The sequence below is a fragment of the Ahaetulla prasina genome, chromosome 2 (genome assembly GCF_028640845.1).
Source record: "Ahaetulla prasina isolate Xishuangbanna chromosome 2, ASM2864084v1, whole genome shotgun sequence".
Classification (NCBI taxonomy): domain Eukaryota; kingdom Metazoa; phylum Chordata; class Lepidosauria; order Squamata; family Colubridae; genus Ahaetulla; species Ahaetulla prasina.
The window spans coordinates 119,759,027-119,771,158 of NC_080540.1; the positions used below are offsets into that span (position 1 = coordinate 119,759,027).

Consider the following 12,132-nt stretch of genomic DNA (forward strand, 5'->3'; position numbering starts at 1 on the left):
ACTCGATGACCTCCAAGGTCCCTTCCAACTCTGTTGCTGTTACTATTAATACAAATATTTGTTTTTTTTTAAAAAACGGTCCTTTTTCATAATTATCTTCACAGTGTTTCTGAATTTGCCTAGCTCATCGGACAGAAGCCAACTCACATTGTTTCTGAAGGGTTACAAAGGATGTAGATTGATGTTATTCCAACATTGTAATCCACTCAAATCCATCTCCACTTTACAAATTTTCTATGGAGTTTATTTTATTTCTACCTAAAACTATAAAGGAGTCAATGGTGGGTTATCAGTAAAAACTGAAGTAGAAGAAAGTATGCCATCAACTTTATTCCTTTCTGTTTTCTATTCTTTCCTTCCTCTTTGTACCTGGAAGATGTTATATCACTCTCACGCAATCATTGCACCTAACAATGAGTGGGGCACCTGCAGGGCCAGCTGGTACCGGGAAAACTGAGACCACCAAAGACCTGGGCCGAGCTCTTGGCATCATGGTATATGTGTTCAACTGTTCAGAGCAAATGGACTATAAGGTAATGGCTGAAAAATGATTGACACAGTAGGTGACTTCTCTAAAGGTTAATATGAAAATGATCTAATTCTTCTATTATATCATATAAAAAAATTAATACTTCTTTTGAATTAGTAACTCTCTGCTATGTGGAGGGGACCAGAAAAAAAACCCTTGAGAGAACTATTCCCCTATGTAATACAAATGTACACTTGAGAAACACTTACGATTCATATTTGTCAATGCAACCCAGGGGTGCTATTCAGCAGGTTCTGACAGGTTCTGGAAAACCGGTAGCAGAAATTTTGTGTAGTTCAGAGAACCGGCAAACACACCTCTGGCTGGCCCCAGAGTGGGGAGGGAATGGAGATTTTGCAGTATCCTTTCCCTGCCATGCCCACCAAGCCACACCACACCATGCCCACCAGGCCACGCCCACAGAACCAGTAGTAAAAAAATTTGGATTTCACCACTGATGCACCCTCTATGTTCCGTTCCATCTTTGTGTAATCAGTGTCTAGCGAACCTCCTGAATTGTTTATGAAGTTGGAAATGGATTACATGCTGTTCACTAAACAGATTCTATGGGTAATTTCACTACCATCTTTCTCTCTCTTGCAGTCTTGTGGGAACATTTATAAAGGTCTTTCCCAGACGGGGGCATGGGGCTGTTTTGATGAGTTTAACAGAATCTCCGTTGAGGTTCTCTCAGTTGTGGCTGTACAGGTAGGTAAAATATATCTCTTAAATGCAATTAAAAAAAAATAGGGGAGTAGGATGGTTGAAGGACTTTGGTCCCATTTGACCATGTTGATCACGAATCTGGGCATAGGTTCCAATGTAAATAATATGAAATGATCCATTCTTTCCCTACAGCAGGGGTTGTGCTCTTTTGGATTAATACTCATATCATTCTCTGTGAGGTTACTTAATCATGTGGGCTGTATTTCTTCCCTGATAGAAGTCAGTTTAAAATTTACTGCTTTTGCTTGCCCTGAGGAAATTGTCACACACTTTCAAATATTTTATTTTTGGGAACTCATTTCTGGAATGCTGATTCCTGTTTTTAAATTAAACATCTCTAGAAAAATTGCCAGATCTGGAGGTCGAGGACAGCAATTGCACTTCGTAAAATTTGTGAAATGCTCAAGAAATTTCTCTCACATTTTTAATCTTTTGAAATGAGGAGCTCAAGATGCAAAGAGTCATAGAACTTTATAATATGTGGCCAAAAATCTACTCAGAATTTCTCTTTAATGATTAATGGATAGAAATATTCAGTAATTATAACTATTAAGCAGCTTGACACAAAGTTGCTATAATAATCTAGATAATATATAGCTCTACCATTTTTGAATTAGGAGTATCTTCTCAAAGTTATTATTAGAATTAATTTTCCTGAAGGACACCTGTCTTTGTATTTTTCATCCTAATAACTCTGAAATTGTGACAGGTTTTATGGGACAGTAGGTAATATTAAGGGTGAAATAACTTAGTAAAAATATGCAAATGCTATCTGATTTTAGAATGTTATTGCTTCCATCTAGTTTATTCTTCTTATTCAAAACTTGATTAAAAATGTGTAGAAATGAAAGGAACTGTCTTTTTCTTAAGGCTTTAATAACAGGAGGTATTCAAGAGATATCGTCTCTAAAATAAATTCTTTGCTACAAGATAGGTTAAAGTTCAGGCATTGAATAGTTTAAGGAAACTTTTAGTTTATATCTATTATGTTTGATGCTTTAATGATAGATATATAATTAAAAATGAAAAACAGGATTGAAGAAAACCTCAACTTTAATTATTCTTAACGTATTATTCAAATTACACCCTATCAAATGGTTTTAAATGCAAATTTTAAAAAAGTTCTTATCTGTTTTGGGCAGATAATGACCAACTCATGCCTGTCCCAGTATTAGCTTATAAGCAGGTAGCTCAATCAAATAAAATCTATACAATCATTATATTTCTTTTTCTAAAATATTAATATGTTTTGTTAAATCAGCTAAGTTTGTTGACAAACTATCTTTTCTTATTGTCAGGTGAAAAGCATACAGGATGCTATAAGAGACAAAAAGCAGAACTTCAATTTCCTTGGAGAAGACATTAAATTAGTTCCTTCTGTCGGTATATTCATAACTATGAATCCAGGCTACGCAGGACGTACGGAACTGCCAGAGAATTTGAAGGCTCTTTTTAGGTGAGGCGATGCCCTAATTTTGTGAAATTTATAGTTGTGGTTTATTAAAAGTATTTACCTCATTCCTCACGGCAACAGTTGGTGGAAGTTAGTTCAGCATAATTTAGTGTAGTGTAGTTTAATTGTTTTAATGGACAAAGACCAAAAACAAATGTAGCAGAAAACAGCAAAACACATTATAAATAGCCAAAATGCTTACAGAAAATGTTTTAAGGTTTCCAGAATTGCTAAACAATTGAGCGTGTAATAGTGATGGCAATTGCTATAAATTTAGTGTTCTTCTGAAACTATCTCGTGACCTGTCAGCTAAAAGGAAGGCAGGCACTATCTCCTCAGAGTTCATATGAGTGGAGGTCTTATGGCACTGAATTGACGCACGGTGTAAAGAGGACAGTGTGGAAACACAGGAGATATTAATTCTGTTTGTTCGAGTGAGTAAGGGAGATTCTGTCCTGTGTAGAGATATGTTAGATCGTCTCTCTGGCATCAAAGATGGCCATAAATTCTACCAGGCCCGAATAAAGAATGGACAGAGAATGGACAAAGAATATTTGCCAGTTATGTAGCATGGGACAGTGACCTCCAAAGCAAATCCATTTTGTACAATTTTGGAGTTTTGCTTAGGTTATCCTGCCTTGAGTTATTTGATGATTAAGAGCTCCTACTGGTCAAATAAAATCAGATATATCAGGATACTTTGTTCCAATTCTGACCAACCTCTTTCAAGATAAAGCAAAGTTAGGCAACAGATTGATAACAATTGCACCCAAACAACTATCTGACATTGTTCTGCTTTGCCCTGAAAGGAAGCAGAATTCCCAGGATCCTTCCTTGATCTGTGCAATTCAAAACTTTTATAGATGACTAAAAAATAAAATGCAAAGAAGGGTTGCTAAATTTGCAGAAATTGAAGATAAATATCAGAGTTCAAAAATATCCCAATGGGCTTGAACATTGTATCATATCCAACAGCATAATATTTACTGGTGACAGTTGTAAAAATCCTGTTATCTGTTAAAAAAAATAATCAAATGCACAGGGTCAAATTTGGGGGACCTTGTCTTGGAAACATCATACAGGAATCTGAATGATTGTAAACAAGTTGAATGTGAATAAATAAGGAAGCAGTGTAACTTAGCAGTAAAAAAAAGCCTATTCAGTCACCTCCTTCCTAGAGAGACTCTGTTCAGTGTACAATAAAATATTAAAATATAAAAACAGTATATAAAAGTTAAAAATGTAGAAAAAGGCAAGAATGTTAAAATTAATTAAAAGCTGAAAGGAGGGCTTTCAGGGCACTAACCATCCCCTAAAAGATAGTCATTATATTATACCCAATATTATTTAGACTGCCTCACTGCCAGCTGTGTCCAATCATTAATCTTCAGAGGTGGCCCTACCATTTGGTTGGGGAAGTCCATAAAATACTTACAGTTTTCCTTGGCCATCTATCTCATGAAGAAACATTGGGATGGCTGCAATACTGAGGGCAAGGAGGCAATGATTGCAAATGAAGATAGGAAACCAGGTACAACTCCTGTTCCTTTTTATCATACTGGAACATTCACTGTGGAGGTCCTTGATGTTGTCATCTCCAACCAGTCATAGCAAACTGCTTCCACAGTGTCCAGTGATACAAATAGTACCCTAAAACTCTACACAGTCCTCAGTCTTTTCCATCATCTTCTATACACGTCTGTGGTCCACCATTGGCATACATCCCCCTCCAGCAGAGAGAAAAAAAAGATGATCTGTAAATTCCCTATGATAGATTTATCTGGTAACATAGAACATAGTATCCACTTTTACTAACCTTGAAGAAATTAAACTGTTATTTGAACTCTAGATATGTGAGACCAGATGAATAGTTTTAAATACTACTGCAGCAGGTCATGGGAAGTATTGTTAATTTGTGAAGCCTTGAAGTTTAGTTTGTTTAATATTTGCCTGGAGAACAGAAATGAAGGTAAAATAGTACAATTCAAAGTTATAGAAGGTTCTTTGCATATAGAAGCTCTTGATTCAATTCAGCAGACTATCTTGAAATTGTGCTTGTCTTGTTTCACTTCTTAAAGAGCATTACCCATAGATGATGTGACAAAAGAAATATCCCCAAATCCAGAAAACTTCTCAGTAGATCAAATGAATAGGGTAAATGGAGAAACATTTTGGTATTGTATAAGGCACTTTCCTGGTGCATTTTGTGGAATTTTCCCCCTAGACCCTGTGCAATGGTTGTGCCAGATTTTGAGCTGATCTGTGAAATTATGTTGGTGGCTGAAGGATTTATTGAAGCCCGGTTATTAGCTCGGAAATTCATTACCCTTTATCAGTTGTGCAAAGAACTTCTTTCTAAGCAGGTAAGTAGATTTAAATAATTATATCACATGTAGACAAATGTTAGCTCTGAGAACAACTTCAGTGATACATTATGCATACATTCATTTTTCCAAAGCATTCTAGAATATAAAGTAGAAACAATTGCTCTCCTTGTTTTTATTCCTATCTGAATTGCTTTAATTTACCAAATAACTAAGGTGTAGGGGATGTGGATTTTACTCTTGCTCTTGCTGGAATTAGGATCTTTCAGGCACAGTATTAATTTTCAACATTTCTTATCAAGTCCATTACACCAGTTGTCTTCTGATATCACTTCCTTAACCTTGATAGTTCTAGACTTCCTGATTATAGGAAAGTTTGGGTTTTAGGTTCTTTCAACAGGAAACTGAGGATCCTGTTGAGGGATATCATTAGTTTCTGCTCCTTTGATAGCATGTGGAGATATGCAGTGATATTCACCTTCAGGCATGGTGTGTGTATGAGTTGAAATGAGTTATCCTCTTCTTTCTTTTCTCCTCCTTATTAGGATCATTATGACTGGGGATTACGTGCAATCAAATCAGTTTTGGTTGTAGCTGGGTCCCTCAAGAGAGGAGACCCAGACCGTCCTGAAGATCAGGTGCTGATGCGCTCTCTCCGGGACTTTAACATTCCAAAGATTGTGACAGATGACATGCCAGTATTCATGGGTCTGATTGGAGACCTATTTCCTGCTTTGGATGTCCCAAGAAAACGAGATCTCAATTTTGAATCCTTTGTAAAACAAGCTGTACTGGAACTCAAACTTCAACCGGAGGACAACTTTGTCCTCAAAGTAAGACGGTGACTTTCATTCATTCAGCTTTCATTTTCTTTCTTTTTTTTTTTTGAGATAATAGTTTCTTTTATCTACTTTAAAAGGGTATGTATGTATGTATGTAATGTATGCATTTACTTATTAATTAAATGCATGGTGTCCTCTGCTCACAATAAAATACCTTATGCCACCAGACTTGAAATTTTGGGTTTAGACAATTTAGAACTTCACCGTCTTCGGTCTGACCTAAGCATAGTACATAAAATCATCTGCTAAAATATCCTACCAGCCAATGAATACTTCAGCTTCAACCAAAACAATACAATAGATACAAACTCATGGTAAACCGATCCAAACTAGCCTGCAGAAAATACGACTTCAGTAACAGAGTTGTCAATGCCTGGAATGCACTACCTGACTCTGTGATTTCTTCCCCAAACCCCCAAAACTTTAACCTTAGACTGTCTAGTGTAGACCTCACCCCATTCCTAAGAGGTCTTTAAGGGGCATGCTTAAGTGCACTAGCTTGCCTACCGTCCCTGTCCTAATGTTTTTTTTTATTCATATTCATTTCATGTATTTATAATTATGTTTACACTTGCATCTGTCATAAAATATATGCTTGACGAAAAATACAAATAAATAAATAAATAGTAGACTTGTTCCACCCCCCCCACCCCCCCACCCCCCGATGTTCTGGCATGGTTTTTCTTACTGTATTTTTGTTTTATCCTGTTCTGCTTGTGTCTGTTAACCAGTTGTGGAACTTAGCTGTTCAATTTCTTTTGAAATGTATACATAGCACTTGTCTGCATAGCAAATAATAAGTGTGACCACAATGTGGTGTTTTTTTTCCTCATTGGCTTCTTACTCAAGGTAGTACAGCTTGAAGAGCTCCTTGCTGTTCGACACTCTGTCTTTGTAGTGGGCAATGCAGGCACAGGCAAGTCACAAGTGCTAAAATCTCTGAACAAGACTTACCATATCATGAAGCGGCGACCTGTTTGGACAGACCTCAATCCAAAAGCGGTGACCAACGATGAACTCTTTGGCATCATCAATCCATCTACAAGAGAATGGAAAGATGGTAAGATCACGGCTGTGCGGGGAAATCAAGTAAAAGGGTTATTTTTTCATTAAACTTGTCAAATCATAAAACAACAGTCACTCTAAGTGCTTGCTTTGAGTTTTACAACAGAACAGCTTCAAGGTATGATTGAGAGACATCTAGAAAATAGCCCATATTATCAACTATGATCATACAGAGAATATGCAGTTATATTATAAATTATCTCTGTTGTATTCAGATCTGTTGTGTCTGGAACAAACAATAAACATACAGAAGCCTCCCAAGCATACATAGAAGGTTTCTTCAAATCTTTTTCTAAGCAAAGGCTTCATTTTTGGAAAGTCAATATACTTTGTTCTAAAGATGTTTAAACAATTTTGAGAACAGAATTTTATATGTACATATTTCATGGATATCTTGATGCTAAGGTGTTTTTTGCTGCTCTGAGTCACTTATTTGAAATGAGAGGCTATACAAATTGAATGAATAAATCAATATTTTGAAGTATGTGTATTTAAAATACAACTCTACCAACAAACTATTTTTTTCAGAGAAATCCCCCATGGTGGAAAACAATAATTTTTTTTGTGCTAATAAACTTCTGTAATTTTTCAGAGATATAAATATGTGAACCTTTGACTGCATTTATGTTCTTTCTATGAAAATAATATTGAGTTGAAGAATTAGGGAGAATGAATAAAGCAGTAACAAAATATTTTTCGAAACCATAGTTCTTTTTTACTTTCCTTTTTTTCTTAATAAGAGTGCCTAGGGTAGTTTTTTTATTGCTCTCAGCTGTGTAAAGTGATGTGAGATTTTTTTTCAATGAGATTATTTATTATTTATTTGATAATAATTCTTCATTTCTTCTTGAATGCAATTCTATTCATACCCTGTTGTTTTTTAATTACCAGATTTAATTAACTGCATCTAGTTTTCTTTTGCTCATTTGCATGCATGTTGATTAAAACTTTTGTGAGTTGCTATTAAGAGTAGAAAGGATGCCTATGATGTCTTTAGGATTGTTCTCATCGATTATGCGAGATTTAGCCAACATTACACATGATGGCCCCAAATGGATTGTGTTGGATGGTGATATTGATCCAATGTGGATTGAATCTCTCAATACTGTGATGGATGACAATAAGGTAAAAGAAAAATTCAAAGGTAATAAATATTTTTAAATGTAGGATATAGAACAGGAATGGATAATCTTTATGGCAATGTTAGTCACAACAAATTAAACCAGATAAGGTTTAACTGAGTTTTCAAAAATCTACCTTGAGTTTTCAGAAGAATATTTTCAAATAATATTAAGTACCCCTTTCCTTTGGGCAATAGTTCTGAAAATCATACATACTCTTTCTGTAAATAGCGGATTACAAGACTTCTCTCATTTACGGCCAGAGCAATTGAAGTGTTGTCAATAGGATTTCTACAGGGAATGTGCAATGTGGGCCGGCCTTCAGTTCTGTAAGCAAGGCTGCCCTTTTCAACTCCCTCTGCAGATGCCTCTGGTTTATGATCTATGTTGAGCTGTCTTTGAGAATTAGTACAAAATGTTGTTGCTGTTAAAATATTGTGAGCTGCTAGGGTTAGATCATCCTTTCATTCTGCCAGATATGCTGACTGCCCGGCCATTTTCTGAATGAATTCAAGTCGCTCTTCAATACCTTTTAAACCATGATAGATTTGGGAAAAATTGTAGGAATGTTCCTTTGAAGCTCAGCTGTTTTGGTCCTTTAACATGTTCCATTGCCTTCTTAAGCATATGTGATAAGAATGTTTTCTAGGGTGGGACTTCGCTGCTGAAGGGTCAATTTTTCCCCCATGGCCAATTCAAGAGCATATTCCTTTAAATAAACTGATTTCATAATTACATCATTTAACTTAACATTGCTTTGCCTTGTTGTTTGTAAGACATTTTAGTGAGCCTTCTTTGGAGAAATAATGAGAGGTATACATTTTATACTCTTTTTTTCCAAGGGGTTGCTGTGGGTCACATTGTGCTTTGGATTTCCAATCTAAATGCCTTCTTTTGCAGGTATTAACACTAGCAAGCAATGAACGGATTCCACTCAATCCCACCATGAGGCTTCTGTTTGAGATCAGTCACCTGCGGACTGCCACTCCAGCCACTGTGTCTCGAGCAGGTAGTTGACAGAGGAAAGCAAGAAGGCAGCTTTATCCTTAGCATGGCAAAATATGGGAGGAATCAGGCTTTAACTCTGGGAAATCTAGTGACCACCAGAGGTGTTGAGTTATAACTGCCATAATCTTACAGAAGATCTGCTATGCTAAGCATCAATCACTGCCGTGAGATAGATAAGTATATATAGGTCTTGGCATTTTCGGGTCTTTTCCCGTGTAAGGTTGAGAGTATCTTGGTGATGTTTTGACGATGTCTCACTCATCATCTTCAGGCTGGTGTCTTTGGCTTCGTGCTTCTCGAGCAAAGCGTGGTCAGAGCTGCCGTCTCTCTATAAATACTGGTGGGGAGGTGGGGAGTGTTGCTGTGAGCAGGTTGGTTGGCTGTGTCGTTGCATCTTGATTGATAGATGGAGTGGGTGTTTGAGTGGGTTGAGATGGGGAATGTTGCTGTGAGCGGGTTGGTTGGCTCTGTGGTTGGCAAACACCCACTCCATCTACCAATCAAGATGCAACAACACAGCCAACCAACCTGCTCACAGCAACACTCCCCACCTCCCCACCAGTATTTATAGAGAGACGGCAGCTCTGACCACGCTTTGCTCGAGAAGCACGAAGCCGAAGACACCAGCCTGAAGATGATGAGTGAGACCTCGTCGAAACGTCCCCAAGATACTCTCAACCTTACATGGGAAAAGACCCGAAAATGCCAAGACCTACATACTTATACCCGTGAAAACCTAAAAAAGAAACAAAAAAAAAGAAATGGATTAAATTCCATTGCTAGTCACCTGATAAAGGAAGGCTAGACTAAATAATATATTTTTCTTCAGAATTGCATTCAGAGAAATTTGAGCCCAGAGGCAATCAGAACTTTGTATTAAACCCTGAGCCATGCTTAAGAATGTAATGTTTAAGAATATAATGCTTTTTATCCAAAGGCATTATAAAGCCCAAAGGCGTTATTACAGTTAACAACCATAGATGGGGCCATGTGATTGCCAATTCTGATTTGTCTAGTTTTTTTGGTATATGTGCTTGTCAGGATATCCACAGGGAGGTGATGCATGTAAAAAGAAAAGATGGGGGTTTTGATTTTGTGATTGTAGCTGCCATCTTGATTTTTCTGACTCCTTGCAGCTGCTTCCAGCAGTTATTCTGGGCTTCATGGGTTGTTGTTTTTTTGTTATCATAGATAATAGTGAATGCTGCAAGTTCTGCCTACCGAGTTTTGATGCAAATTGTAGCACTTATCTAGGTATCTGCACCCATACCAAGAGAGCCTTTGTATTAAAATCTATGCCCTTCAGATTTGCTTGGTTTAAAGCAAAACTGATCCCAGATACATTTTACCTAGTATCCAACTGTAGATTCCTATGTTAGTTTTAGAACATAAATCCAGGTTCCGAAACAAGCCAATGCCTGTGCATAGCCAGTCCCTCTGTAAGATGATGGTAATTACTGTATATTCAAACCCACCTGGTGGGCACTAGGTTTAAATGAGTTAAGAGTTTGGCACAAAATGTGTTACGTTTTAGTCTCTTTGTCTTCTTGTGTGGTAGCTTTGTCAAAATAAGATCAAAGCCAATTAGTACTCAGATGGAAATACTTATGAAATCTTAGGGCTATAGACAAGGTTGGAAAAAAATATAGCATTAGCTACCCACTTGCATTTTTTGGGGGGGGGTGTTAGGGCAGGGGTTTGCAAAGTTGGCTCTTTTAAGACTTGTGGACTTCAACTTCCAGAGTTCCTCAGCCAGCTTTGCTGGCTGAGGAACTGTGGGAGTTGAAGTCCACAAGTCTTAAAAAAGCCAACTTTGCAGACCCCTGGGTTAGGGAAACAGCATGGCATATCCATGAAATCACTAGGTGATAGATTTAACTCGTAGGGGACTTTCTACAGTAACTTAGATGTGGAAATTCTAGGACTAATCCCACTATTTTGTATCTTCAGGGATCCTTTATATCAACCCAGCTGATCTGGGCTGGAATCCTCCAGTGAGTAGCTGGATTGACAGAAGAGAAACTCAGTCAGAACGAGCTAACCTGACCATTTTGTTTGACAAGTATTTGCCAGTTTGTCTGGATACACTTCGAACCAGGTATGGTAAAACAGAATTAGGACAGAGTTGGCATAATTTGTTTACTGCATTGCATTTAGCATGAGTTTTTATGAAGAGACGATAAGTGATGATAAGCAGCACATATTTGCAAATGTTTCCTAATATGTGGTTGACCTTCATTAATTTTCTGCAGTAGATTTTCCTGTTTGAATTCAGGTTAACCTTATGGAATGGAGAGATTGTTCCTTTCCTCTTGTTAAAAAAAAAGGAATGGGGTGATCACAACTGAGCTGAAAAGAGGGAGGGAGGGAGGGGGGAGAGAGAGAGGGAGGGAGGGACAGAAAGAGAGAGAGAGAGACCAAGAGCCACTAGATGGGAGACAAGAGTTAGAGTTTTCAATATCTGTGCTCATTTTAAGACAGAAAGCGGAATGGCAACATTTATTTAGAGTCTATTCATGTAATAACGTAATACCATGTAAATCCCATACAGTAGTGTACCTATTGTTTGTTTGAAGACTTATTCATAGGGGAATGAGTAATCCTCAGGAATTTACAACTTGAGCTAACTTCTGAAGATGGAGTGACAGGGCTGATAAATTATATTTTCCTGCCTGAGACGAGCCGCTCTCATTTCTGTGATCTAAAATATGTGGGGGGGGGAGGGAGCTTCATGAAGTATGTACTTCTGCTTCACATTTAAAGCTATTTTGTGAACTTCTGCTTTTGATGGCTGCTTAGGCAGTTGCTTTCTTTTATCTTGCTCCAATCCTTTCAACAGAATTGCTCACAGGTTGGTGAGTGATCTATACCTAGATTCTTACAACTCTTTAGTGTCTCATAAAGTGATGAAAATAGCTCTCTCTTAGTCATCCCAAAGAGCTCCACTCCTGATGATGGGGAGGGAAGAAAGTTGAATGAGTTATGCACTTTATTGCACTTCACAGAGTGGATGGTATCATAGATACTTCCTCTGACTCTGTTGGATTAGACAAAGCTTATTAAC

General features: G+C 37.4%; 1 protein-coding gene across 1 annotated transcript in view; it reads left to right on the forward strand.

Annotated features, from left to right (window-relative positions):
• The window catches only part of LOC131190551 (dynein axonemal heavy chain 9-like), a 171,435-nt gene that overhangs the window by 41,629 nt on the left and 117,674 nt on the right, over positions 1-12,132 (forward strand). The window contains exons 23-31 of the mRNA XM_058167887.1: positions 377-533; positions 1,133-1,237; positions 2,554-2,711; positions 4,933-5,071; positions 5,578-5,865; positions 6,724-6,934; positions 7,937-8,064; positions 8,961-9,069; positions 11,019-11,166. Coding sequence (XP_058023870.1) covers positions 377-533; positions 1,133-1,237; positions 2,554-2,711; positions 4,933-5,071; positions 5,578-5,865; positions 6,724-6,934; positions 7,937-8,064; positions 8,961-9,069; positions 11,019-11,166 — 1,443 coding nt within the window. The remainder of the gene's footprint in view (positions 1-376; positions 534-1,132; positions 1,238-2,553; positions 2,712-4,932; positions 5,072-5,577; positions 5,866-6,723; positions 6,935-7,936; positions 8,065-8,960; positions 9,070-11,018; positions 11,167-12,132) is intronic.